This window comes from Podarcis bocagei (assembly GCF_964188305.1).
Source record: "Podarcis bocagei genome assembly, chromosome: 7".
NCBI lineage: Eukaryota > Metazoa > Chordata > Lepidosauria > Squamata > Lacertidae > Podarcis > Podarcis bocagei.
The window spans coordinates 83,248,603-83,274,068 of NC_138132.1; the positions used below are offsets into that span (position 1 = coordinate 83,248,603).

A 25,466-nucleotide genomic window follows, 5' to 3' on the forward strand; every position below is an offset into this window, starting at 1 on the left:
TGAATCTCAGAAGCAAGAACAGCAAGAGGGATCGCTGCACAGTGAAAGCAGCAATCCCTCTTGCTGTTCTGGCTTCTGGGATAGCTGCGCAGCCTGCATTCGCTCCATAAGACGCACACACATTGCCCCTTACTTTTTAGGAGGGGAAAAGTGAGTCTTCTAGAGCAAAAAATACGGTACTGCCCCTCCGTGAGGCCAAACTTAGATTCACGAAATGTTTAGGGGTATGCGCACCCCCGCGTCCCCCCATTAAAAACCCCCACTGCATATGAACAAATCAAGCTGAGCATTCCTCTAGTTATTTCTTTGTGTTTTGTGTTTTGTTTTGTTTTGTTTTGTTTTGTTTTGCGTAACTGTTTTACTTCATACACACGCACACCCACACCCAAAAGGGCTCCCGGAGCCATTTACAAAAAGCACTAATAAAATATGTGTGAAAAGAAGAAAAGGGGACTGGGAAGGAGAAGGGGGGAAAGCAAACAAGTCGCAGAAGTCCTTGGAATGAAGGAATGGAAAGAGGTTCAAGGAGACGGGAGCCCAAATGTCTCCCAAAGGAGAGTCTTGGTGCGTCCCACTGTCTCTCTTTCTGCTATGTAGCCAGATGGAATCGGCTGTCCCCATCGTTGGGAAAGAGGAATCACAAAGTTCAGAGGCCTGTGGGGTAGGGGAACGATAACCCTCTGCTTCTTTGAACTTAAATTTCATGGCTGGTTTTGAGCTGGTTGATCGGCGGAAGAACTCCCACTGCTCACAATATAAATCAGGAAAAATGGATTGAGAAGGAAGAGCAGGTGGTTTTTGTTTTTTTTATCTTTTAGGGGAGCCTGCCTTTGCAGAAGAAAGGAAGGTGACAAGCCTTTAAGGCAGCAGGCAGTTAAAACGTTCTGGTGAAGTAAGAGACACTTCAGCAAAGAGAAGGAAAAACAAAAAACGCAGAGCATGCCCTTCCCATGCAACAGAGCCCTACGGCGTTCTTATCTTCATTGAGGAAGTTGCCGGAGAAAACATCTCAGAATGTCAGGCTGGCGTTGCTCCTGGAACATCCAAAACAAACAGTGATGTTTGACCCGGTGCCCCCGGTGCCTTCGAGCCTGGAATGGAAATTCCTAGCGATTGGTCAGTCGCAGCAAAGAGGTGCACTCCGTCACTGAAACCTGAACCCCATTTCCAGAGGCAGGTTGTGGAGCCCCGGACGCTGCGCAGTCAGGCTCAACCGGCAGAGGAGCACTCCGAAGGCGAGCCTTTAGAACAGCAGCCTGAGCAGAGCGAGGGAGAAGAACATGGGGGTCGCGGCGAGGAGTCCCGACGGGCTCCTTGTGGGCGCTCCGGAGCGGCAGTGGCCCGTGTTCTCACCAATGCAGGCGGCATAGGCCATGACGTGTGGGATGTAGTTCTGCTCATGGACTCCGTGGAGGAGGTGCGCCATGGGCCCCTTGGCGAAGATGGCCACGTCTTCCCCTCCATGCGTCTCCATGCGCATTGGGACGGCGGACTGAGCCTGGTAGTTGGCATCCGCTAGAGAGGGAGTGGGAAAATGGAGGAAACACTTATCAGGGTGTGTTTTGTGGGATGTGATCCATGAGAGGCAGTCAAGTACAACATTCTTTGTTTTCCTAGAGTGGACATGCGAGGGAATGTTTGGTCCAGCCAGTCGAACCTTGCTGTTCCTCCTGGCTAGAGCATCCTTCCTTTCGCATGTGGGCGTGACCTTACCTGTCCAGGTAACAAAAGGACGAGTCACGCAGCACACCTTCCTCTTTTTGACTTCCTTCGCCGTTTGACCAACTTCTAGCTAGGACTGCTCTGTTAGCTCTCAGCTAGCAGAAGCACTGGGATTATTCCCCCATATGGGGTAGATCCACATGTACATATTTGTAACTAAGTCTGCCTCCAGGAATACCACTGTGAACTGATGTGAGTAAACTTCTTTTATTGACTTTGAATAAGATTGTCAGGTCTTTATTCTTTTAAGAGGGATTCAAGGGAACTTGCAATTCAATCTGAGACAGACTGAATTGTGTAATAGTGAGAGGCTCACACGAGCCTGCAACCAGCTATCTGCTGTGCATATAAAAAGGGGAATGTAACTCTGCTGCATAAAGGAGCTTGCTAGTGAAAGTTAGGAAGGATATTAATAAACAATATATCCTCTCCTGCCACCCTGAACATTCCCACACATTTCTCTTTATTACAGTTATTAGACTTCTTAGCCGCTTAGCACAAGGAAAAAGTCTCAAAGCAACTTAGCGGTACGAAACGCAACCTGATAGAACCAGTGAAGAGTTAGAACCCATCTTAAAACTTAGAACACTGCCCCCCCGCCCCCGGTTAGAATTACCACCACCATTATGGCAGAGTGGAAGTGGAGGGAGGGGGTGTAGGCAGGGGTGACTGGGGGTGGGGTAGGGGTGTCCCCTATAGGGCAGGGACTCACTGAAGTTCACTGTGGACACGTTCTCTCTCTCTCCATCGATGACTCTGTACCCGGGTCCATTCCCGTAGAGGATGGAGGTGAAAGGTTTTTTGTCCACGTCACTCTGCATCGGGGCCAGACCTAAGTTAAGGGGAAAAGAAGAAAGGAAGCACTAGACAGACCTTACGCAGCCACTAAAATATTTATTATCATCATCATTATTGTTGTTGTTGTTATCGTTTTCATCATAGTTTAATAACTGTGAATTTGTCGAATCCTTTTTTAAAGTCACCCAGTGTGATGGCCTGGGACTCGGGCTCAGACTCGGAACCAGAGGAGTCTCAGTCCGCACCGGGTCCTTTGCCTCAGGCGGCACCTGAACCAAGTCTGAGGCTGATCCTGAAGAGCCCCAGTCTGCACAGGTTCCCCTGCAACAAACACCAGCTGGGCCGAGTCAGGGGCCTGAGCCTGCCCTGGCTCCAGATGCGGGGATTACCTCGTTGCCTTCAGCTGGGCCATCACTTACAGCTGCTCCACTACCAGTTGGGTTAGGAGAGGCTGAGGCGGCCTCTGGGTCTAGTAACCTACCAACATCTCCCAAGCTGCAGAGACCAAGGTCTGAGAGAAGGAGAGACCTGAGTACTTGCAGGAGGAGTGCTCAACTTCGGGCGCGACAGGGAGGTGAGTCACCAGGGGATCAGGACCAGCCATTACCCCGACAAAGACAAAAGGCTGTCAGACCCCACCCCAGGTTGCGGGAGCAACCTTGCTGTTTGCTAGAATCTGCCTGAGACCCTGTGCCTGACCTTGCCTGGTTTCCTGCCTCGTGGCCTGCCTTGGCCCTGTTGGACTGACTCCTCGCAGAACCCTTGGATTCAGGACCACGTTGCTTCGGTTACCCCGGGCCCAGCACACCCAAGCTGTGTCAGGGATGGTGCTGAGGAGGGCTGCACTGAGGAAGAATGGTGGGAGCCACCCCCTCCCCCTGATCCTGATCCTGAATCTTCCCAGGAGCATGAAGACAGTATAGATTTGGAACAGTGGTTTGCCGAGGGGCACAGTTCAGAAGGCAGAAGCTGGGAAATACTGGATGGGGAACAGCTAGGAGAAGAAACACTGGAAAAGAGAGGGTTAACAGATTCACAGTCGCTGGACATCATTCCTCTGCTCTGCCCAAGGTCACGAAGAGCTCAGGAAGTCTAAGAACAGAAAGCGCAGAAGGTGCAAGCTCAAGATGTAGGAATGACGTAGATTAATAGGGATGGAGGGGTGTGTGATCCTTAATTGGGAGCACTGCCATTTCTAGGAGATGTGTTCTTTGTTCTCTCGCTGTGATTATTAAAGATTCTAACTGGTAAGACCTTCCTTTTGTTTGATCTTCTTATCTACTGCCACGGGGGGAGGAAGCTGATTCCCCGAAGCCTGACAGGTTGGTGGCCGTCGCTACCTGGGATCTGCCATGGATGCTTTAATTGAGATTCCTGCATTGCAGGGGGCTGGACTAGATGGTCCCTGGGTTTCCTTCCAACTTTACGCTTCTATGATTCTACCTCCTGTGGGAAGGAGTTCCGCAGTTTAACTATGTGCTTGCTGCATGAAGAAGGACTTTCTTTCCTCTGTCCTAACATTCAGCTTCATTGAATACCCATGAGTTCCAGTGTTAAGTTGAGAGGGAGAAAAGCTTTCCTCTGTTCACTTTCTCCAGGTCACTCAGTGGGACACCTGCAGTTCAATGGTGTTTTACTGGTGTTTTATTGAGCAAAGCGTCCTTGTCACGATGACGATGCATTGGCGCGACAGAAGCAGGACCCAAATTAACCAGGACGTTAAAGGCATGACAACACTATGGAGTTATGGGATATGCACTGACTGGTGTATATCGCCTCTGTGTTTTTGCAGGCATAAACAGTCTGGGAAACGCGGTTGGGTGTGAATGCCCTTATAGCATCGTGAGCACAAATCACCTTCGGAGAATGCAGCCATGTTCCCAGACAATCTTCGCTTCCCTGGGCTAAACACACCTGGTTCCTCTTAGCCTTTCCAATCTTTGTTTGAAACTCTTCTAGTTTGCCTACGTTCTTCTTTAAGTGCAGCACCTGAACTGAACACAGCATACAAGCTCAGAGTAATGCAGAATAAAGCAGAACTGATGCTTCTTGCGACTTGGAAACAAGAGTTCTGTTAAACCAGCCTAAAAATCGCATTAGCCTTTTTGGCTGCTGTGTCACATTGCTGGCTCGTGTTCAACTTTTGATTGGCCAGACAGGTAATAGGGCAACATATAAATACTTAATATAAATCAGTTGCAGTGGTGGGGGGGTGGAATTATGTGGAGCATCCACGAAGCTCTGGGCAGGAACATCTTTCTGATATCTTTTTTTTTTTTTTAAGGTGATAAGTGATTAGAGCCATGTAGCAATCCCATCTGCATTTCAGCAAGGCAGAGCTGGATGGCAATTCCTGAGAAATAGATGCCCTGCCAGTTTTAACAATATCAACAACAACAACAACAACAACAACAACAACAACAACAACAACACTTATAACCTGCTCGGTTGACTGGGTTGCCCCAGCCACTCTGGGAAGTTTCCAAGTTCCAGCGTAATAAAACCACATTAAAAAACCAAACATTAATTATTATTATTTTACACAGGGCTGCCTTCAAATGTCTTCTGAAAGTTGTGTAGTTTTTTTAAACTCCTTGACATCTGATGGGAGGGTGTTCCACAGGGCGGGCACCGCTACTGAGAAGGCCCTCTGCCTGGTTCCTTGTAACCTCGCTTCTCACAGGGAGGGAACCGCCAGAAGGCCCTTGAAGCTGGACTTCAGTGTCCGGACTGAACGGTGGGGATGGAGATGCTCCTTCCTGTACACTGGGCCGAGGCCGTTTAGGGCTTTAAATGTCAGCACCAACACTTTGAATTGTGCTCGGAAACGTACTGGGAGCCAGTGAAGACCCTTTAGGGTTATGTGGTCCCGGCGGCCGCTCCCAGTCACCAATCTAGCTGCCACATTCTGGATTAATTGCAGTTTCCGAGTCACCTTCAAAGGTAGCCTCATGTAGAGCACATTGCAGTAGTCCAAACGGAAGACAGCCAGAGCATGCACCACTCTGGCGAGACAGTCTGCGAGAAATGATTAACCGTTCTGTGCTGAATTTCAAGGCATACAGCAGTGTTTGCATTCCTCTGCAGTTCGGCTTCTGCCAGAAAGATATTGGTTTCCCTGTCTTCTGTGGCAAGAGTATGCAACTTACACAATTTATGTAATTAATTAGATAAATTGTGTTGTTATTACGTTATTCCACACCATTCATTTCAATGCCAAGGAAACACAATGTAAATGGGGCAAAACAATGTAATCCATTTCGTACTGTTTGCAGACTGAAAGCAGTAGCGGCAGCAGTGAATGCCTAATTGATTTCTGCTACATTGATTTCTGTTCCAAACACGGGACAAGTTAGTGAACCTCGGTAATTTCCACTCCTGTTTCTGTTTTCATGTGAATTTTCTGATATCCCTGATCATCAGCAGGGGTCCTGTTTTGCTGCAGGAAAGCCGAATGATTCTGAAGTGCGCATGAAGTTATTTTTTAAAAAAACTAAAACCATGCCTGCCTGCTAGAAGTTTGTAACTCTGCTCTGGGAAATATTCCAAAACACTGTAAACGTTAACCACAAATGTATCTTTGGAAATTAGCGTGGAGAGTGCTCCAGCAAACCCTCAGGGGGTCCATCTGCAATTATCTTTACAGAGAATAAGTATGTGGACAGATCCACAAACACATGCCCGACACCCACACGGGACACCCACTTCAGTCGGTCATCTCCAAGAACAAGGCTGGTTGACGTGAAAGCAGAAAGATGTCTGGAGAGCACCTGAAACTCTTTGCTTGTCAGGCCACCCGCCCAAGATAGGGTTGCCCTGTGTCTGGAATTTCCCAGATATAGCTGGGAATCGGCTGTTGGAAACAGGGACCGGGTGTCAGGGGCCGGACTGAGGAGGAAAGGTGGGGACCGCCGCTCCCCCTTCTGCTGAACCTTCCAGAGAACAGGAGGACAGTATAGATTTAGAACAGTGGTTTGCAGAAGGGCATAGCTCAGAGGCTGCAGAGAGGAAATACTGGGAGAGGAACAGCAGGAAGAAGCAGCGGCAGGGGAGAGACAGCTGACAGACTCAGTGTCTTTGGAAAGCATTCCTGACCCCCCACCCTCCCAGGACCAGGCGAACATTGAGAGTAGTAGAACAGAAAGCACAGAGGCAGAAAGCTCAGATCAGCCAACATAGGGATGACGTATAATAGAAGAGACGGAGGGGGTGGGACTTGAGTGAAGCCATTATTTAAGGGAGACTTCATTCCTTCTTCTCTCTCTGTGAACATTGAATAAATTACTTGGTAAGACCTCTTCTTGTTTATCTGCTTCTTGGCTGCTGCTGTGGGAGGGGTAGGATTCCCTGAAACCTGGCACCGGGTGGAAATCGTTGAAATGTCTGGGGAAATACGGGAATACGGCAACCCACGTTGGTAGTGCCGTTTTGGGTGATTTCCCTTAAAATAGCTCAAAAACTTCTTCTTTTTAGATTTTGGGAAGAAAAAAAAGCACAACAACTTTGGCAACCTGAGGCAGAGCAGTAGTCTGCCCCTCCATTCCAATGACAGAAACTGACCAGCTTGGTAGCTGAATCGTACTTCGGTACTGCACCTTTCTCTACATTAAAACAACAACAAAGAGCTCCACATTTTCAAGCTGCAATGAAGTGGGAAAAGACGATGGGAACAGGGGGGAGATGAAAACACTACTGCGACTCTTAAATGTCATGAATGGCCCCTCCAGATGATTGCAAACTGCGACCATAGGGCCTGTTTAACCTCTCATCTACACCATGGTTGTCAGCTTGTGTGCGTGTCAACATACCAAAAATGGGATTGCCACGGGGCGTATACCCTCCAAAAGTGAAGACATGGGAATGATCTGCAGTAACCACGGTCAGGGTGTCCTCAGAAGAGGTCATGATATCAGCCCGGCCAATTGCCCGATCCATTTCCACAGCTTCATGCAAAGCCTGCTTTGCTTTTCCTTCGTGGTGTCCATGGTCAATCCTGCCTCCTGCGGAAGGTATTATTAGAATCAGAAAACTGTAAGGGGTGCCCCAATTGTCCTCTAGTCCCAACCCCTACAATGCAAGAATTGCAGCTGAAGAATCCCTGGCAGGGGGGCCATCAAATCTCCGCTTAAATATCTCCAGCGAAGGAGAGCCCACCAACACTCAAATATTATCATTATTATCATCATTACTAAAATTGAATTTGTACTCTGCCCTTCAGAATCTGGATTCTGAAATTCCCAGGGCAGTACATAACAATATGTTAGGGTACACAAATTCATACAAACATCTTCCATAAAACCATCAATATGAAACAAATCTAAGAAAACCAGCCACCAGAAACCAAAATCAGAGACAAGCGGTCCTTAACCTGTTTCATATGTTGTTGTTTTACCACCAACAGACCACAGTCAGAATCCAGTTTGTTTCAACCATGGTTTGGTGTTATGTGTGAACTTGGCCACGGTTTGCTTGGCAACCCCACTCGAGATGCTCACAGAGCGACAAAGGCACGAGAGCAAGAGCAGCTAGAAAGCAAACCATACTTTGAAGAAGCAAACCATGGTTTGTTTGTCTGTGGGGCAACTCATGGCTTGCTAAACCAACAGTGGCTTAAAAGAATCCACGGTGTTGTGTTATATATGAACCAGGGGTTTCTTTATTCCTTTGGTGCTTTAAGAACATAAGAAGGGTGTGCTGGATCAGGCCTATGGCCCATCTAGTTCTGCTGTCACCCTCCACAATTGCTGAAAACCGGCCTTTGAATCATCATGCAGGAACAGTGGTCCCTCCTACGATGGTCCCTTGCCTTCTCCACACCTTCTTCCTCCTCTCACCTTCTACTAGAAGGAAGAACCCAAGAGGGTTCTTCTGGAGGATTTTGAGGGCCACCTCCACCATTTCCGTCAGAGAAGGGTCTGTCTCGTTGTTCCTGTTCAGCTCGTACACCAGGTCAATCGGCTCAAAGAGGCCTGCGGACGAAAGCCAGAGGTGTGAGTGACAGCCTCGTTAACGCTCATGCTCCATTCGAGTCCCTGATCTCACTTAAATAATGTTTTTGTCTGTGTATTACATGTTTGCATTGCTCCACAACACTGGCCTAGCATGCAGCCGTCCTAGTCAGGGCCGGCTCTAACATTGGGCAGAGTCAGCTGGCTGCTTCAGGCAGCAGATGCTAAGGGTGTTTCAGGCACACATGTTGCCTAATATTATTTTTTATTAACTTTGTGTACCACCCTTCATCAGTGGATCTCAGGGTGGTTCACAACATTAAAAAAACACAAAAGACATAATAAAAATAAGAACGAAAACAAACCAATAATCTCCCCCTCCCACAACACATGTAAAAAAAGGGCATTGGCTGTTAATCAGCCAAAGGCCTGGTTGAAGAGGAACGTTTTTGCCTGGCGCCTAAAGGTGTATAATGAAGGTGTCAGGTGAGCCTCCTTGGGGAGAGAATTCCACAGACAGGGAGCCACCGCAGATAAGGCCCTTTCTTGTGTTGCCACCCTCGGGACCTCGCATGGAGGAGGCACATGAAGAAGGACCTCAAATGATGGACACAGAGTTCAAGTTGGTTTATATGGGGTGAGGAGGTCTCTGAGATATTGCAGTCCTGAGCCGTTTAAGGGCTTATAGGTAAAAACCAGCACTTTGAATTGGGCCCAGAAACTAATTGGCAGCCAGTGCAATATGCTCAAACTGCCTTGCCATGGCAACCCAGCTGCCAAATTCTGTACCAGCTGAAGTTTCTGAGCCATCTTGAGAGGCAGCCCCATGTATTGCAGTAATCTAACCCTCCTAGTCAATTGTTTGGGGGCTGCAGAAGCTTTCTTCAGCCCGAACATCACAGCGACCGATGCCAACAGACATCAGCACATTTAGGGATCTGCAGAGTTTGCGCAGCTTGCGTAACAGACCTCAGCAACTCAGCATTTTGGCTAATCTACTTTATTTACATATAAACACACACGGAGCACTGCAACATGGCTCCCTCTCTCTCTAGCATCAGACAGCAAAAAGAAAGAACAAAGGACAATAGTCCCACTTCACGGAACTCAGTAACACAAGCATCCTGGCTCCATCACTTTCCACTCTGTGGAGTCAAAACGTATACCGTCATGTGATAGACAACAATCCCATGACTGCAATCATGGAGCAGGAATTCTAACAGTTACCAACGCATAGACAACAGTAGTTAGGTTGTCTCTGTCCAGATAGGGGCACAGCTGGGCCACCAGCTGAAGCTGATGGAAGGCACTCAGGACCACTGAGGCCACCTGAGCCTCGAGCGACAGCAAAGGATCCAGGAGGACCCCCAAGCTACATACCCACTCCTTCAGAGGAAGTGTAACTCCCTCAAGAGCAGGCAGCCTCCAATCTATTTGGTCTAGGGAACCGCCCACTAAGATTGCCTCTGTCTTATCTGGATTGAGCTCCAGTTTGTTGGCTCTCATCCAGTCCATTACTGAGGCAAGGCAGTGGTCCAGCACTTCCACTGCCTCACCTGCAGATGTAAAGGAGAAATAGAGCTGAGTGCCATCAGCCCATTGCTGACAACTCAATCCAAAATTCCGGATCAACCCTCATGAACTAGAAACTCACCCATTAAATAGTCCACCTTGTTCAGGTCAAGCTTCATCAGTTCTGTCCGATTCCACACATAAAAGGCGTTCTGGGGGAAAGAGAGAGAGAGAGAGAGAGAGAGAGAGAGAGAGAGAGAGAGAGAGAGAGAGAGAGGAATCAATTTGCCACTGAGGAGCACCTTTGGTGGTGGTCTACTAAACTGGTGCGGTGATGAGGTGCAATAGCAGTACTTCCAAGGGGTTGTATGGATTGGGCCCCTCTCATCAAGGCCACTGGGCTTGTTTTCATGACTATAGTAGAGTGTGAGGACGACCAGGAGGAGAAGTGGGACCAAACAGATCCCCAACTGGGATTGTCATTATTGTTGTGGGTTTGGGGGGATCAGTCTGGGTGATCCTTTCCAGTTCTTGGGGTCCTATAAAAAGTAAAAAAAGGTAAAGGACCCCTGGACGGTTAAGTCCAGTCAAAGGCGACTATGGGGTTGCAGCACTCAAATCTTGCTTTTCAGGCTGAGGGAGCCGGCGTTTGTCCACAGACAGTTTTCAGGGTCATGTGGCTAGCATGACCAAACCGCTTCTGGTGCAACAGAACACCGCGACCAGAGCACACGGAAACACTGTTTATCTTCCCGCCGCAGCGGTACCTATTTATCTACTTGCACTGGCATGTTTTCGAATTGCTAGGTTGGCAGGAGCTGGGAAAGAGCAACGGGAGCTCACCCCATCACGGGGATTCGAACCGTCGACCTTCTGATCAGCAAGCCCAAGGGGCTCAGTGGTTTAGACCACAGCGCCACCTGCATCCCATGGGGTCCTATACCCAGTGAGGGTTAGGATCTAAGAGAAGATTCTGTTGCTGAACTGGTTAGACAGATTTCTTTGTAAGACATTGACCTTAGCTGGCCATATAAGTGTCCTGATTAGCATCCCAAAAGAATGAGCCACAAGAGCTACAACTGAGGGATGGTTCCCTCCAGGCCCGTGGACCCCACTCTCCTCGCTGCTAGGTAGGAGAACATGAGCCAGAGAGCTGAGCTGGAAGCAGGCTGGAAGCTGGAAGCCCAAAGACCTGCTTGCTCTGTGCAGGAGCCCAAGCAGCGACTGATGGAGATGCAAGATCTGTTGGAGTGTCAATGCCGTGAGCATCTCATGGTCAGGTTGGATATTTGTGTGAATCAAACCCTATATTCTAAAGACACCGCAGCCTCTGCCAACCTTCACCCCAAGGAAATCAAACTCTGGGAAAGCCCCTGGCTGCTCGGAGATTGGGGCGGGGTGGAACACCATTGCGATCATAATCGCCACCCCAGACTTCACCGGGAGGGTTACAAAAATGTCCCAATTACCTTATCTTTTGGTTTTGTCTTCCTCCATGCCTCAATGAGGTTCCTGCCATCCAGCCGAGTCCCCCTGAACTTCTCCTCGTTCGGATATTCCACATCGCTGGTGTTCTTGGGGAACATGTACTTCCGACCTCCTCCCATGATCACCTGAGCAGGAGGCAAGGAAAGGCGTCTGTTTCTACCTGGCAGGCAATGTGAGCATGGGCATCACAGTACCGCTTGGGTCGAAAAGACTTTCAGAGCGGCTTGCAAAGCTTGAGGCTGCAGTTGGAAGAGGACGATGTGCTCAGCTGAGAAAAAGGATACCAGTGACTGAGCCAAGGCCACCCTGCCTCCTGACTGGGCAAGGCTTTGGTGCAGGGCCACAGGCCAGTGGTGAGACATGTGTGTCTCAGGCAGGAAAGCCTCAGGTTCAATCCCTAGAAAAATGCAACTTGTGCTGTTGATAGAAGTAGTACAACTCATGAAACACGTTGGCGACTAATATACACACAAGAATTACCAAAATAATTATACATTCTTTATCAACCTTCTGAGAAAAACACAAAACCTTTGTGCAAAGCCACAGAGACTTACGAACTACCCAACCTAAGATGAACTTATAATGTCTGGTTTCAATGGGTTTTTCAAATGCTTTTGTTTTCTTTATCTTTTTAGGCTTTACACAAGGTTTTGTATTTTTCTCAGAAGATTGGTAAAGATTGTATAATTATTTTGGTAATTATTGTGTGTGTATTAGTCGCCAACGTGTTGCATCAGGTTCAATCCCTGGCAGAGAGTTACAGAGCAGGTTTAAAAAAAGAAGAAGAGGTAAATGACCCCTGGACGGTTAAGTCCAGTCAAAGGCGACTTTGGGGTTCCCTTGCTTTCAGGCCAAGGGAGCCGGCGTTTGTCCACAGACAGCTTTCCAGGTCATGCAGCCAGCATGACTAAATTGCTTCTGGCACAATGGGACACCATGACAGGAACCAGAGCGCACGGAAACGCCATTTACTTTCCCGCCGCAGCGGTACCTATTTATCTACTTGCACTGGTGTGCTTTTGAACTGCTAGGTTGGCAGGAGCTGGGACAGAGCAACGGGAGCTCACCCCATCGCGTGGATTTGAACCGCTGACCTTCCGATCGGCAAGCCCAAGAGGCTCAGTGGTTTAGACCACAGCGCCACCTGTGTCCCTAGCTGCAGTGCTGCTTCTCTGCCCAAGACCCTGCAAAGCTGCTGCCGGCCAGAGCAGCAGGTCCTGAGCCTGATGGGCAACTGTGCAACTTTGAGCATCTGCGTCCTGCCCAGTGCTGGCACTGTGTCTACTGCAGTGCCCGGTGGTCTCCCGCGATAAGGCAGGCAAGCAACTGGGGATGCAAGTCAAGGCGGACAGTTTGTTCCAGTGTAAACAGAACACCGTCTGACTCAGCAGGGTGTATCTAAGGACCTTTCCATGTTCTGGACATTTTATCATGCCACTTTGGCTCTGGGGCGAACGAGAACACCTCGGCTCCAGTTTTGTGGGACAGCTGCAGGAATTGTGGCTGTAAGACCTGGACAAACAAACCTCCCAAAACGAGGTTTCAAAGAATCTCCTCTCTCATTCTGCTCAGTTTCCCTCTTTGCACCGGTTCAGACAGAATAAAAAAAGGGGCCTCAGGTGGAGTGTTAGAATGTTAATAGAAAGCTTGGCCCAAGAAGGGAAGTGCTGAGCAGGCACGAGAGCATAGCTGTCAACTTACAGATTTGAAAATAAGGGACCAGCAGCCTCGAAAATAAGGGATCAGCAGCAAAAATAAGGGATTTTAGTCAACCAGCTGAACTACGAAGTTAAAATTGACAATGACAAACTGGAACGTGTCCAGAGGAGGGCAACCAAAATGGTCAAAGGCCTGGAAACGATGCCTTGTGAGGAACGGCTAAGGGAGCTGGGCATGTTTAGCCTGGAGAAGAGGAGGTTAAGGGGTGATATGATAGCCATGTTCAAATATATAAAAGGATGTCACATAGAGGAGGGAGAAAGGTTGTTTTCTGCTGCTCCAGAGAAGCGGACACGGAGCAATGGATCCAAACTACAAGAAAGAAGATTCCACCTAAACATTAGGAAGAACTTCCTGACAGTAAGAGCTGTTCGACAGTGGAATTTGCTGCCAAGGAGTGTGGTGGAGTCTCCTGCTTTGGAGGTCTTTAAGCAGAGGCTTGACAACCATATGTCAGGAGTGCTCTGGTGGTGTTTCCTGCTTGGCAGGGGGTTGGACTCGATGGCCCTTGTGGTCTCTTCCAACTCTATGATTCTATGATTCTATGAAAAGGGACCAGATAATTTTGGAGAGCAGCGCTGGTTTTTAGCCCTTCATTTCCAGAGGTTGCTGCTCAAGACACCAGCTGATGAAACACTGCAATTAAATAACTACAAGCAGCAACCACTTTTCACGCAAAACGAAGTCCAAGCTACGAAGATGCTGCTGCAGTTCTGTATCTTTTCTCTCGTGCTCCATCTGCAGCTCTCAGTTCCATCAGGCGGGGCGGGAGGAAGGGGGGGGAATAGCGCCCGAAGTAAACCCGCAGATCAGACCATCTATGCTAGTCTACCACAACAAATCTATGGGAGAAGCGCTTGTGGTCCTTCCTCCACTTTCCCCCTCTATGGTTAGCCCTTGGAACACCTGCCCACACCTCCTCCTCTTCCTCCTCTCTCTGAACTGCTTTCTCTATGGTTGCCCTCGCTCTCCTCTCAAGGCTCCTCAGCAATTCATAGACCGCGCCAGGCTGCCCATCTCATCCAGGTCCTTCAGTGGTGCAGCCGCAGTACGGCCTAGTGGGAGCGGCGGCAGTGGCGGTGGGCAGAGGGGAGGCCCTAGACAGAGACACTCGGTTCGGCGGCCTCAAGGAGGATGGCGGCGGAAGGGCCCAAGGCTCCCGCCAGTCCCAGCAGTGAGGGGTTCCCAGGGGCTGAGGCTGGTGAGAGGAGGCCGGAGGGGGGTGGGCCGGGCAGCCAAGCAACACGGTTGGAGCCTCCCTCCTCCCTGGCCGGCAGGGAGGGAGGGAGAGGAGCTGCTTCCTTTGAAACCCGGGAAATTTAAGGGACATCATCAATAAGGAGGATAAGGGAGTTTCCTGCCAAATAAGGGACGGTTGACAGCTATGCACTAGAGACATTTTGAAAGGGAAGGAAAGTCCTACATCTAAGGAAAGTCCTACATCTGGTTCATAAACCTCTGCAGGTTTAAAAGAAATGCTTCCCGGCCGTCTCTCTTCCTGCAATCTGTCCTTTGCAGGCTCTCTGCCCAGCCCAATAGGAGCTTAATTCAGCTGGGCTCCATCTGAGAAGGCCTGCGACGGAGAGCCTGTTTATTTGACCACAATTACGCTTCTTTGCTGGCACTCCAACCTCCTCCTCCTCCGATGTAGGGTCTTAGAAGGTGAATCATCCAGTGCAGCAGAACTGGGCCAGGTTGTGGGGTGGGGGGGGGAAGAGATTTGAAGGGGAATATTTAATTACACACCCAACAGAATTGGCTCGCCCAACATGTAATTATTGCAGAAGAAAGTTAAAATTATTATCTTCTCTCTTTTTTAAAAAAAAATGGACATATTAAGCTGCTTAAATAACAGGTTCAGCTTTTTGCTTTATTTTTGCCGTGGGTTTATTTGAAGTAGAGAGACACACCCACCCCTATTTATTTACCCCGGGGGGGGAATGCGGTGCCGGGTTCCATCGGACGATGCGAGCGGTGAAAGGAGCCCGGAGACTGACCTCTGTCGCTCAAACCACGGGGTGGCTGGGGCCGTTGTGGCCGCCTGTTTGCACTGCCACGGCTGCTGCAACCAAGCTAACATCTCCCCTGGCATTGCCGGCTGTTCCTGGGCCAGGGCTGTTTGGAGGGCACCCAGCAGGACTCAAGGCGCCCGCAGGCAGCAGGAATGCGAGGCCATGCCTGGCTTAGCCAGACCTTTGTGGTGGGGGGAGAGCATTCTGTGGGGTTTGTGGCAGGGTGCGGCTGGCACCAGGCCCCTGGCCTTGCCCAATCTTCTGGGCCCCAGCACCTCTCTTGCACGAATCTACGGTTTGCACTCGTGCCTCGCTGCTGCCCTTCCTCCTCCACCAGCCGCACAGGGACCCAGCACCTTCCGCAACCTGCCAGGAGAGCGCATGGTTTTGCCCGGTGAGAAATCTAATTCCATGGCAAGGCCTCAGAAAACTGGGAATGGGAAGCCAGCTGAGTTTCTGAGCTGCCTGGCTCAGCCAGGAGCCCCCATGTGCTTGCATAACATTAGTGGCTTCTAATAACTGGCTTCCTTTGCCTGCGCACTGCAAAACGCCTCTTCACCCAGAGGAATGAATGCCACAGCGAGCGGCCAGCACCACATTGAAACAGGCCTCTCCTCCCCCTAACTCTCTCCCTTTCTCTCTCTCTTTTTCTCTCCTGCTTCAGCTGGAAATTTTTTGCCCTGGGGGTATATATTTTATTCTGCGTTTGTTAGATTAAAGTCCTCCGAGGAGCGTGGAAAAAGCCCTGTTTCTTCATCCGCAAAATGCCATGCCACCAGGTTCATGGGCACTAGGAAGACCCTGATTGTATATTGATTACTTTTAAAGGCTGAAGAGTTTAAAAAACCCAAAAGGCTCTGCATTATACTGAGTCAGACCCTTCAGTGTTGTCTACACTGACCAGCAGTAGTGGATTCCCCAGGGTTTCAGGCAGGGAAGTTAAGACGAAAGCTTGTGTCTTTAAAAGATGTCTGGCGGTTGCTTCATCAGGTGTGGCAGAGGCAAAGGGTACCTCTGAATCAAGCATAGGCAAACTCGGCCCTCCAGATGTTTTGGGACTACAACTCCCATCATCCCTAGCTAACAGGATCAGTGGTCAGGGATGATGGGAGTTGTAGTCCCAAAACATCTGGAGGGCCGAGTTTGCCTATGCCTGCACCTTCCAATCAGCAAGCCCAAGAGGCTCAGTGGTTTAGACCAGTGTTTTTCAACCACTGTTCCGCGGCACACTAGTGTGCCGCGAGATGTTGCCTGGTGTGCCGTGGGAAAAATTGAAAAATTCGAAAGATTTTTTAAAAAATAAAAATGTCAATTTTTCGCCCACTAGGTGGGTGCCGGACTGTGTCCACCCTATTTTCCATCCGTCCTGGGTGGGGATCAGATCGGATGGGATCGGATGAGAGCGGACAGGCGGTCCGCTCTCATCCGATTCCCCATAGAGAGCAGCGGGGCTCTGACATCTCCCTGTCCGCACACAGTGGTGGTGTGCCTCGTGATTTTTTTCATGAAACAAGTGTGCCTTTGCCCAAAAAAGGTTGAAAAACACTGGTTTAGACCACAGCGTCACTCGTGTTCCTGAAACCTCTGAATTACGAGCTGTTGGGGAGCAAAAGTTTAGAGAAAAGGCAAGTCAGAGGCAACAGGAAAGTTTATACAGTGGTACCTCAGGTTAAGTACTTAATTTGTTCCGGAGGTCCGTTCTTAACCTGAAACTGTTCTTAACCTGAAGCACCACTCTAACTAATGGGGCCTCCCGCTGCTGCCGCGCCACCAGAGCACAATCACTGTTCTCATCTTGAAGCAAAGTTCTTAACCTGAAGCACTATTTCTGGGTTAGCGGAGTCTGTAACCTGAAGCGTATGTAACCTGAAGCGTATGTAACCCGAGGTACCACTGTACAATTATGAGCGGCACAGAGAGCAGCACTAGAACTCGTGGCTATCCAAAGAAGCTGGATGCTGGAAGACTGAAGACCGATAAAAGAAAGAACTTCATGCAGTGCATGGTTAAACTATGGAACTCCCTGCTGCAGTGATGACCACACAGTAGGATGACTTTAAAAGAGGATTAGACAAATTCATGGAGGAAGAGAAGGCCTTTGACAATGGCAGAGCTTGGGGTCTCAAATTTCAGCAGTGCCCCCACCCTGCCTCAACCCTTCCATTCTACATCATAGCTGTAGTGCACCAAAGGCTCTGCACCCGATGCAATCAAACTGGTCGCGTTCCACTAAATCCACCTCTTGGCGACTATGCTCTGCCTTTCAATGGCTGTCACGTGGAAGAGGGAACAAGCTTGTTTTCTCCTGCTCTGAAGGGTAGGACTCAAACTAATGGCTCCAAAGACCTACATTGGCTCCCAGTACGTTTCCAAGCACAATTCAAAGTGTTGGTGCTGACCTTGAAAGCCCTAAACTGCCTTGGTCCAGTATACCTGAAGGAGCGTCTCCACCCCCATCGTTCAGCACGAACACTGAGGTCCAGCACCGAGGGCCTTCTGACAGTTCCCTCAGTGCAAGAAGCAAAGCTACAGGGAACCAGGCAGAGGGCCTTCTCGGTAGTGGCACCTGCCCTGTGGAACGCCCTCCCATCAGATGTCAAAGAGAAGAACAACTACCAGACTTTTAGAAGACATCTGAAGGCAGCCCTGTTTAGGGAAGCTTTTAATGTTTAACAGACTACTGTATTTTAATACTTTGTTCCCCAGAGTGGCTGGGGAAACCTAGCCAGATGGGCGAGGTATAAATAACATCATCATTATTATTATTATTATTATTATTATTATTATTATTATTATTATTATTATTTTATTACAAGAAAAGAGATTCTGACTAAGTGGGAACGGTCTCCTTCGGGAGGTTATGGACTCCCCTTTCTTTGAGGTTTTTAAGATAGCCATGGACACTTTAGAAGAAGAGAAGAAGAGTTTGGATTTGATATCCCGCCTTTCACTCCCCTTCAGGAGTCTCAAAGCGGCTAACAATCTCCTTTCCCTTCCTCCCCCACAACAAACACTCTGTGAGGTGAGTGGGGCTGAGAGACTTCAGAGAAGTGTGACTGGCCCAAGGTCACCCAGCAGCTGAATGTGGAGGAGCGGGGAATCGAACCTGATTCACCAGATTACAAGACTACCGCTCTTAACCACTACACCACACTGGCTTTAGTTAAGATTCCTGCATTGCAGACCAGACCAGCCACATAAGGCACCATAGAATCATAGAATCATAGAATCATAGAGTTGGAAGAGACCACAAGGGCCATCGAGTCCAACCCCCTGCCAAGCAGGAAACACCATCAGAGCACTCCTGACATATGGTTGTCAAGCCTCTGCTTAAAGACCTCCAAAATAGGAGACTCCACCACACTCCTTGGCAGCAAATTCCACTGTCAAACAGCTCTTACTGTCAGGAAGTTCTTCCTAATGTTTAGGTGGAATCTTCTTTCTTGTAGTTTGGATCCATTGCTCCGTGTCCGCTTCTCTGGAGCAGCAGAAAACAACCTTTCTCCCTCCTCTATATGACATCCTTTTATATATTTGAACATGGCTATCATATCACCCCTTAACCTCCTCTTCTCCATATGGGTGCCCAGCTACAGCCCATCATCCAACGCCTCCATTGCTGCCCGCAGAACCTCCTGTGTGAACATCGGTCCACAGAGACATCAGCCTCGCCTCTAGGCGCTGCTGGCCTCATTCCACCACCAGGGGGAGCTGTGTCCTCTCCTGCTGTACCCACTGCCTGAGACAATAGGCATTGATTGTGCTTTTGGGCAAGCTGTGCCAGCTGGCAATGGGTGCCCTGCTGTGACGATGCAACCGATGCGCTCTGCTACAATGGCCCAGATAAAAGATTAACGCACAGCACCACGGCGCATCTTTCAAGCTTCTCTTTGCCCTGAACGCGGAATTGCATCTGCAGAGAGCTGCCCTCTGGCCTCCTGGCACTCTCTCTCGCCCTTGCCAGCTTCCTGCGTTTGGGGGAAACGGGCCGGGGAGGTGGGGGCTGCTGGCTGGGTCCTCGAGAGAGTGGGCCTGAATAGCAACAGGGGCCCGTTGCCCAAGTGCCAGGTGCAGGCAGTGGCTGGAAGAGGCCACCCTGCTCTCTCGCTTTCTCTCGCCTCTTTGGGTTGCAAGGCAGAGGGCGAGAACAGCTGTTGTGGGAAACAGAGACACAATTCAGGCTCTCTGGTCCGGAATGAAGGAGGAGGAGGAAGGGTCTGCACTGCCGGAGACTTTCTTGGGTTGCATTCTCAAGGGCCTCCCCTCTCGCCCCCCTCAGAGCCACCGATTCGCACAACTTTTCCACTCGCAGCACTGAAAGCTTTCTTTGAGCTCATCTGCATAGTTAAATCAGCTGCTTGGGAAACGCCAAAAGCTTCTAACCTCGGCCTATCCTTCTCAGCCAGCCAAGAGCCTGGCTGTTGTTCCAGGCAAGGAATAGATGAAGTTACCCATTTGGGGTTTTCCTCGTTTTTCCAATCTCCACTTCTCCACATTCTCACACCGCTTTGCAGTTTTTCGTTAACGTCCCCAGGAAATTTTGCCAGTATCCGAATGCAAATTTCTCCTAGGCTACACTTTCCCCCCATGCAATTACCCCTAATGTTTGCCAGCAGATTTTGGTATGTCCTTTCCACTAATGCATTTCCCTTCAATATAAACTTTTATCCAGCAGGATCATTTGGCATTGCAAAATTCAGAGAAGGGCTTTTGAAGAGTAGCTGAGATTAGGTGTGTTTATTCTTTCAGGAAGTACAGATCCCGAACCAAATTCCTTTCCCATCCCCCTTCCAGATGAAATATCTGTGCAATTGATAAAACATAGGGCTGTCACCTGATTCCTCAACTTTTGTACAGCCCACCCCTCTGTTCAGCCATCTGGGCTAGAGATTTTAGCTTTCAATAAAAGGGAACCAAATCAGGACAGCAATGGTGTATCTTCCACAAGAGCAGGGTTCAAGGGCAGAAATATGATCCTTTATGCACAACCAAGGAAACATTGTGACTCACAGGGAGACAAACTGCTTCTTGGTTTAACTTCCAAGATTTGAAAAGAAAGTTGCAAGGCAAGGCAAGGCAAGAAGAAGAAGAGGAGGAGGAGGAGGAGGAGGAAGAAGAAGAAAGAACCACATTTGCCTGAAAGAAACAGGAGGTTTTTCTGTGAATGTTGTGGGATGGGTGATTCGGTTTCATTCATACCACCCATTTTTTTAGCTCATTGCAAGACAAACAGACAGAGGGGTTTTTCTCCCAAGACCCAGCCAAGTCTTTAGATGGTAATTCACCCCACAATCTCTAATTTAAGGTGTTTCCTTTTAAAAAAGAAAGATTTTTGTTGTTGCTGTAAAAGTCCTCATGCTTTAACCGATTTCAATTTGTATATGTTCTATGCACCATGAAGCACTGAGAGAAAGAAGGCAGGGAGCAGCTTCCCCACCCCCACCCCAAATAAAAGATCTGAGGGGAGCTGGGGGCAGGGATTAAATATTCTGTCAATTTTCCGGTTCCCTGGCTTTCTAAATTTTCCAGTCTTCAATTCAGATCTCCACATCTCCACAGCAATTTGAGCTGTTGTTGTTTCGATCTTTGTGAAAATTCATCAGTATAATCATCATCATCATCATAAACACAGTTCTGCAAGCAATTTCCCCAGAATATGATGCATTTTGTTTCTTATTTCCCCCCAAATACAGGCATCATTGTGCATATTGTTTGGTTGTAGAAGTGCCTTGCAAAATCTGGAGAAGTGTGAGTTTTGAAGGACTGCTGTACTTCAAATATTGCTTCGAGAAGTACGCATTAGGGAGCTTCTCATCCATGCACAAACCAAAAAGGGTGCAAATGTAAGATTCACATCTATTGCTCCACCCACTTATGCACCACTGTCATGTGACCCTGGAAAGGTTTCCCACGAGGTCATGTGACCCCTGAATTCAGCCTGAGGATAACATGGGGTTAGGGAGGCCATTTTTGGTTGCCCTGATGTCCTTGGAACAGGACTGAAAAAAGCAATAAATCCACCCAGAGCTGGATCCTCCCTTTTGTGTCCCTCTCGAATCCACCCACCTTGCTCTCCGAAATAACTGCTTGCTGCCGAAACCAGAGAGCGAGAGTAACGCCCGAGGAAGGGCCGTGGCATTCCACACACGGCACAGTACATTTTGCACAAAGTAGAATAATTATTAGGCTTGTGGCAAAGCCTGAGCTGTTCTGCAGTCACAGGAGACAGAGCTGGGAGCTAAATGGACCGCTCATTTCAGGGGTGGGAAGCCTTTAGCAGCCCCAAGGGCTGCTTTGCCTTCTGGGGGGGGGGTGGCACATGCCAGGGATGGGGCAAAGCAGGTGGAGCAATTGATGTGAATTTTTCCCTTCGCGCAGTAGGCTAGTTTCCACGCACCCCTCTCTGGCCTTCATTCATGCAGGCAAGAGGCATTATCTGAGTCCAGGGACAGGTACCAGTCAGGCAAAAACATTCAGGGGGAAGACCATTGAGGGGTGGGCCCTGGGGACAGGACTGGGAAAACCCAGCCAGATAGGTGGGGTATAAATAATAAAATTATTATTATTATTATTATTATTATTATTATTATTATTATTATTATTATTCCAAGGGCCTAAATTCCTTCATTTGCTGCATTTCCATCCTGTCTTCCCCCCCAAAGAGCTCCAAGTGGTGTACAGTGGTACCTCTGGTTGCGAACGGGATCCGTTCCGCAGACCCGTTCGCAACATGAAAAGCCTGCAACCTGAAGCACCGTATCTGCGCAGGTGAGCGGTGTGATTTGGTGCTTGTGCGCATGCATGAAGCATGATTTAGCGCTACTGCGCATGCGTGAGCAGTGAAACCCGGAAGCAACCCTTTCCGGTACCTCCAGGTCACCGCGGGACGCAACCTGAAAAAACGTAACATGAAGCAAACGTAACATGAGGTATGACTGTATATCGTTCTCCCTCTCCTTGTTTAATCCCCGCAACAGCCATCCTGTGAGGTAGGTTAGGCTGAGAGGCAGGGACTGGCCCAAGGTCTCACCCAGGGAGCTCCACATCTGAGGGGGAAGAGATCAGGATGGTGGAGGGTTCGGAAACCAAGCCTTATGAGGAACGTTTGAGGGAGCTGGGGATGTTTAGTCTGGAGAAGAGGAGACTGAGAGGAGATAGGAGAGCCTTCTTCAAATATCTGACAGGTTGTCACATGGAGCGAGATTGTTGTCTCCTGCTCTGGAGGGTAGGACTCGAACCGACAGCTTCACGTTACAAGAAAGGGTCAACTTCCCGGCATTAAGAGCCGTTTGACAGTAGCATGGCCTCCCTCGGAAGGTGATGGCCTTGGAGGTTTTTAAAGCATAGGTTGGACGGCCATCTGCCATGGATGCTTTAGCTGAGATCCCTGCGTTGAAGGGGGTTGGACTAGATGACCCCTAGGGGGTCCCATCGAATTCAACAATTCTAGGATTCTATTACTCTAACCCAAACTAAGGTCCAGGGGCCGGATGCAGCCCATTCGCCTTCTAAATCTGGCCCTCAGACAGTCGGGGAATCAGCATGTTTTTACATGAGTAGAATGTGTCCTTTTATTTCAAATGCATCTCTGGGTTATTTGTGGGGCATAGGAATTCGTTCTTTTTTCTCTCTCCAGCCCCCCCCCCCAAGGTCTGAGGGACAGTGGGACAGCCCCCTGCTGAAAATGTTTGCTGACCTTCACTCTAACCACTACATTGGCTCATCAAAGAAAGATAGAATCACCCCAAATACGCTGCGATTTCATTTATATTCCCCGCTTTTTGGTGTCCACAGAATTCTAGAAGGACCCTGAGGATCAGTGCTTTTTTTCTAAAAAGAAAAATTAAAAATGTTTAGGTGTACTCTCATTTTCATAAAAAGGTAAAGGTAAAGGGACCCCTGACCGTTAGTTCCAGTTGTGGCCGACTCTAGGTTGTGCACTCATCTCGCTTTATTGGCCGAGGTGTACAGCTTCCGGGTCATGTGGCCAGCATGACTAAGTCACTTCTGGCGAACCAGAGCAGCGCACGGGAACGGCGTTTACCTTCCTGCCAGAGTGGTACCTATTTATCTACTTGCACTTTGTGCTTTCGAACTGTTAGGTTGGCAGGAGCAGGGACCGAGCAATGGGAGCTCACCCCGTCACAGGGATTCGAACCGCCGACCTTCTAATCAGCAAACCCTATTTTCCTACTCATTTTCCTACTCATATTGAAATGCTGCCCCTCAATGAGGCCAAACTTAGATTCACAAAATGTTTAGGGGTATGCGTACCCCCATGTCCCCCCCCAAAAAAGCACTGCTAAGGATCCAATCCCCTGCAATTCAGGAATACGCAGCTTTCCCATATGGGGATCAAACCTGCAACCTTGGAGTTATCAGAACCATGCTCTAACCAACGGAGCTATCCAGGTCCCCTCCGCCCTGTCCAATCTTCATTGCCCTTCTTCCCCTCTTATATTAAAACCGCCCCGCAGCTGTTCTCAGCTGCCCTGCGCTCACCTCAATGTCTGGGATGTTTTCGAAAAGCTGGTGTGCGATGTCTTTGCAGCCCTGCTGGATGGCCTCAGGGGGCATCTCGTTGTCGGAGTACCAGTCCCGGTCGGCAGAGTGCGCATAGGCCGCACTCGGTGTGGCATGATTGACCCGCGTTGTCGTGACGATGCCCACAGATTTGCCTGGGACCAGAGAAGCGAAGGAGTCAGAGAAGCCAAGGCAAAGATACGCACTTCATCCCAGAGGCCTGGAGGCCGAGGCTTTCCAGGGCCGACAGCATGAACTTTGGCAAAACTCAGCGGGGACAGAAGCTGCGTGCCGCTGGCAACAGCCTGGGGGATGCTTTAGAGCCAAGCGCAAAAAAAAAAAATACCTTCTGGGCGAGACGCCACCAAACTCCCTCCCCTCTTCTCCCAAGCTAAATGACCCCTCTCACATCTTGGGCATGCAGCGGGGTCAAACCGTGCTGCTGAAAACACATTATTCTGTCTATCGACACAGCCGGTTAAACATTGTTCCGCTCTGCGGAGTTAATCATCTCGCCGAGAGTGATTTTTGGCTCTCCTCGCCTGTCCCTCAGAGCCCACGGAGAACAAGCAGAACAACTGCGCTCTGTGTCTCCTCCAGATCATCCCTTCGCTTTTCGCACTTCCTTCCTTCTCCCCCACCGTCTCTCTACACCAGCCCCATGGGGGCACCATGGATAAAGGCAAGGCCAGGCACAAGCCTCCTTTGTAATTGGAGCTGGGGGCACACACCCCCTTCGATGGAGAACCCGGGGGTTTATTTTTAATCGTGGTTTCCAGCTGATCCATGGAAAGAGGCGCTCTGTTTGGCATCGCTTTATAAAAAAGAGAAAGAGAGAAAAAGTGGGCAGAGAGGTTCCGAGTGTGGGCACCTGCAAATGCCAGGCTTTGATCTGATTTTGTTCCAGCCCACACCCCAAAAATCACAGTGTGACCACCGAGGCCACTCAAACCAACTGGGCCATGAAAGGACAGCGATCAAACGGGTTCCTCTTCAGACATTTAACTATGGACTCATGTCCAAAACGTTTGATTGGTTTTTTTAGCATCAACAGAATGCATTTTTCAAAAGCAATGTTTTCTTGGCATTTTCCATCTGTTTATTCATTTAAAAAAACAACAACAACAGGAAGGATCAGAGCCTTTGGCTCCTGCAAAACATTTCAGCGGCGACGATAAAGAGGGCCGCTTCTTTGAGCAGCGTGACTTAGCTCTTCCCGTTTTATAAATATCCTGGTGGAATTTTTCTCATATATGTATAATCACACAAATTTTCTATCACGAACAGATGTAACGCGGAGGTTGCAAGTTGGATCCCCGCATGGGTCTCCAGCTGGTTTTTTTTTGAACTACAACTCCCATCATCCCTAGCTAGCAAGACCACTGGTCAGGGGTGATGGGAATTGTAGTCCGAAAACAGCTGGAGACCCAAGTTTGGGAAACACTGATAGATGATCGTCAGGGTCCCTTCCAACTCTATGATTCTATGTTCAGACCTTGTGCTATGCTCATTTCAGGCAGGAGATGTTCCCAGCCTCACCTGAGGAGGCCATGGGTCAATCCAGGGCCCTTTTGTAACTGCTCAGCTGCTCCTGGTACTTACCAGGGGATGCAGTCCAGGGGTGCTGGAACCTGCCTTAGACTGTTATAATAATATAATAAGCTGGACCATAAAGAAGGCTGATCGCCGAAGAATTGATGCTTTTGAATTATGGTGCTGGAGGAGACTCTTGAGAGTCCCATGG

At 49.2% G+C, this 25,466-nt stretch overlaps 1 protein-coding gene across 1 annotated transcript in view; it reads right to left on the reverse strand.

Moving 5' to 3' along the window:
* Nucleotides 1-350: 350 nt before the first annotated feature.
* The window catches only part of ALPL (alkaline phosphatase, biomineralization associated), a 60,162-nt gene continuing 35,046 nt past the window's right edge, over nt 351-25,466 (reverse strand). Inside the window, exons 6-12 of the mRNA XM_081203106.1 lie at nt 23,702-23,877; nt 11,450-11,593; nt 10,123-10,192; nt 8,355-8,489; nt 7,329-7,520; nt 2,435-2,554; nt 351-1,515 (exon numbers count right to left, since the gene is read on the reverse strand). Of these exons, the coding sequence (XP_081059232.1) occupies nt 1,244-1,515; nt 2,435-2,554; nt 7,329-7,520; nt 8,355-8,489; nt 10,123-10,192; nt 11,450-11,593; nt 23,702-23,877 (1,109 nt within the window). The 3' untranslated portion in view covers nt 351-1,243. The remainder of the gene's footprint in view (nt 1,516-2,434; nt 2,555-7,328; nt 7,521-8,354; nt 8,490-10,122; nt 10,193-11,449; nt 11,594-23,701; nt 23,878-25,466) is intronic.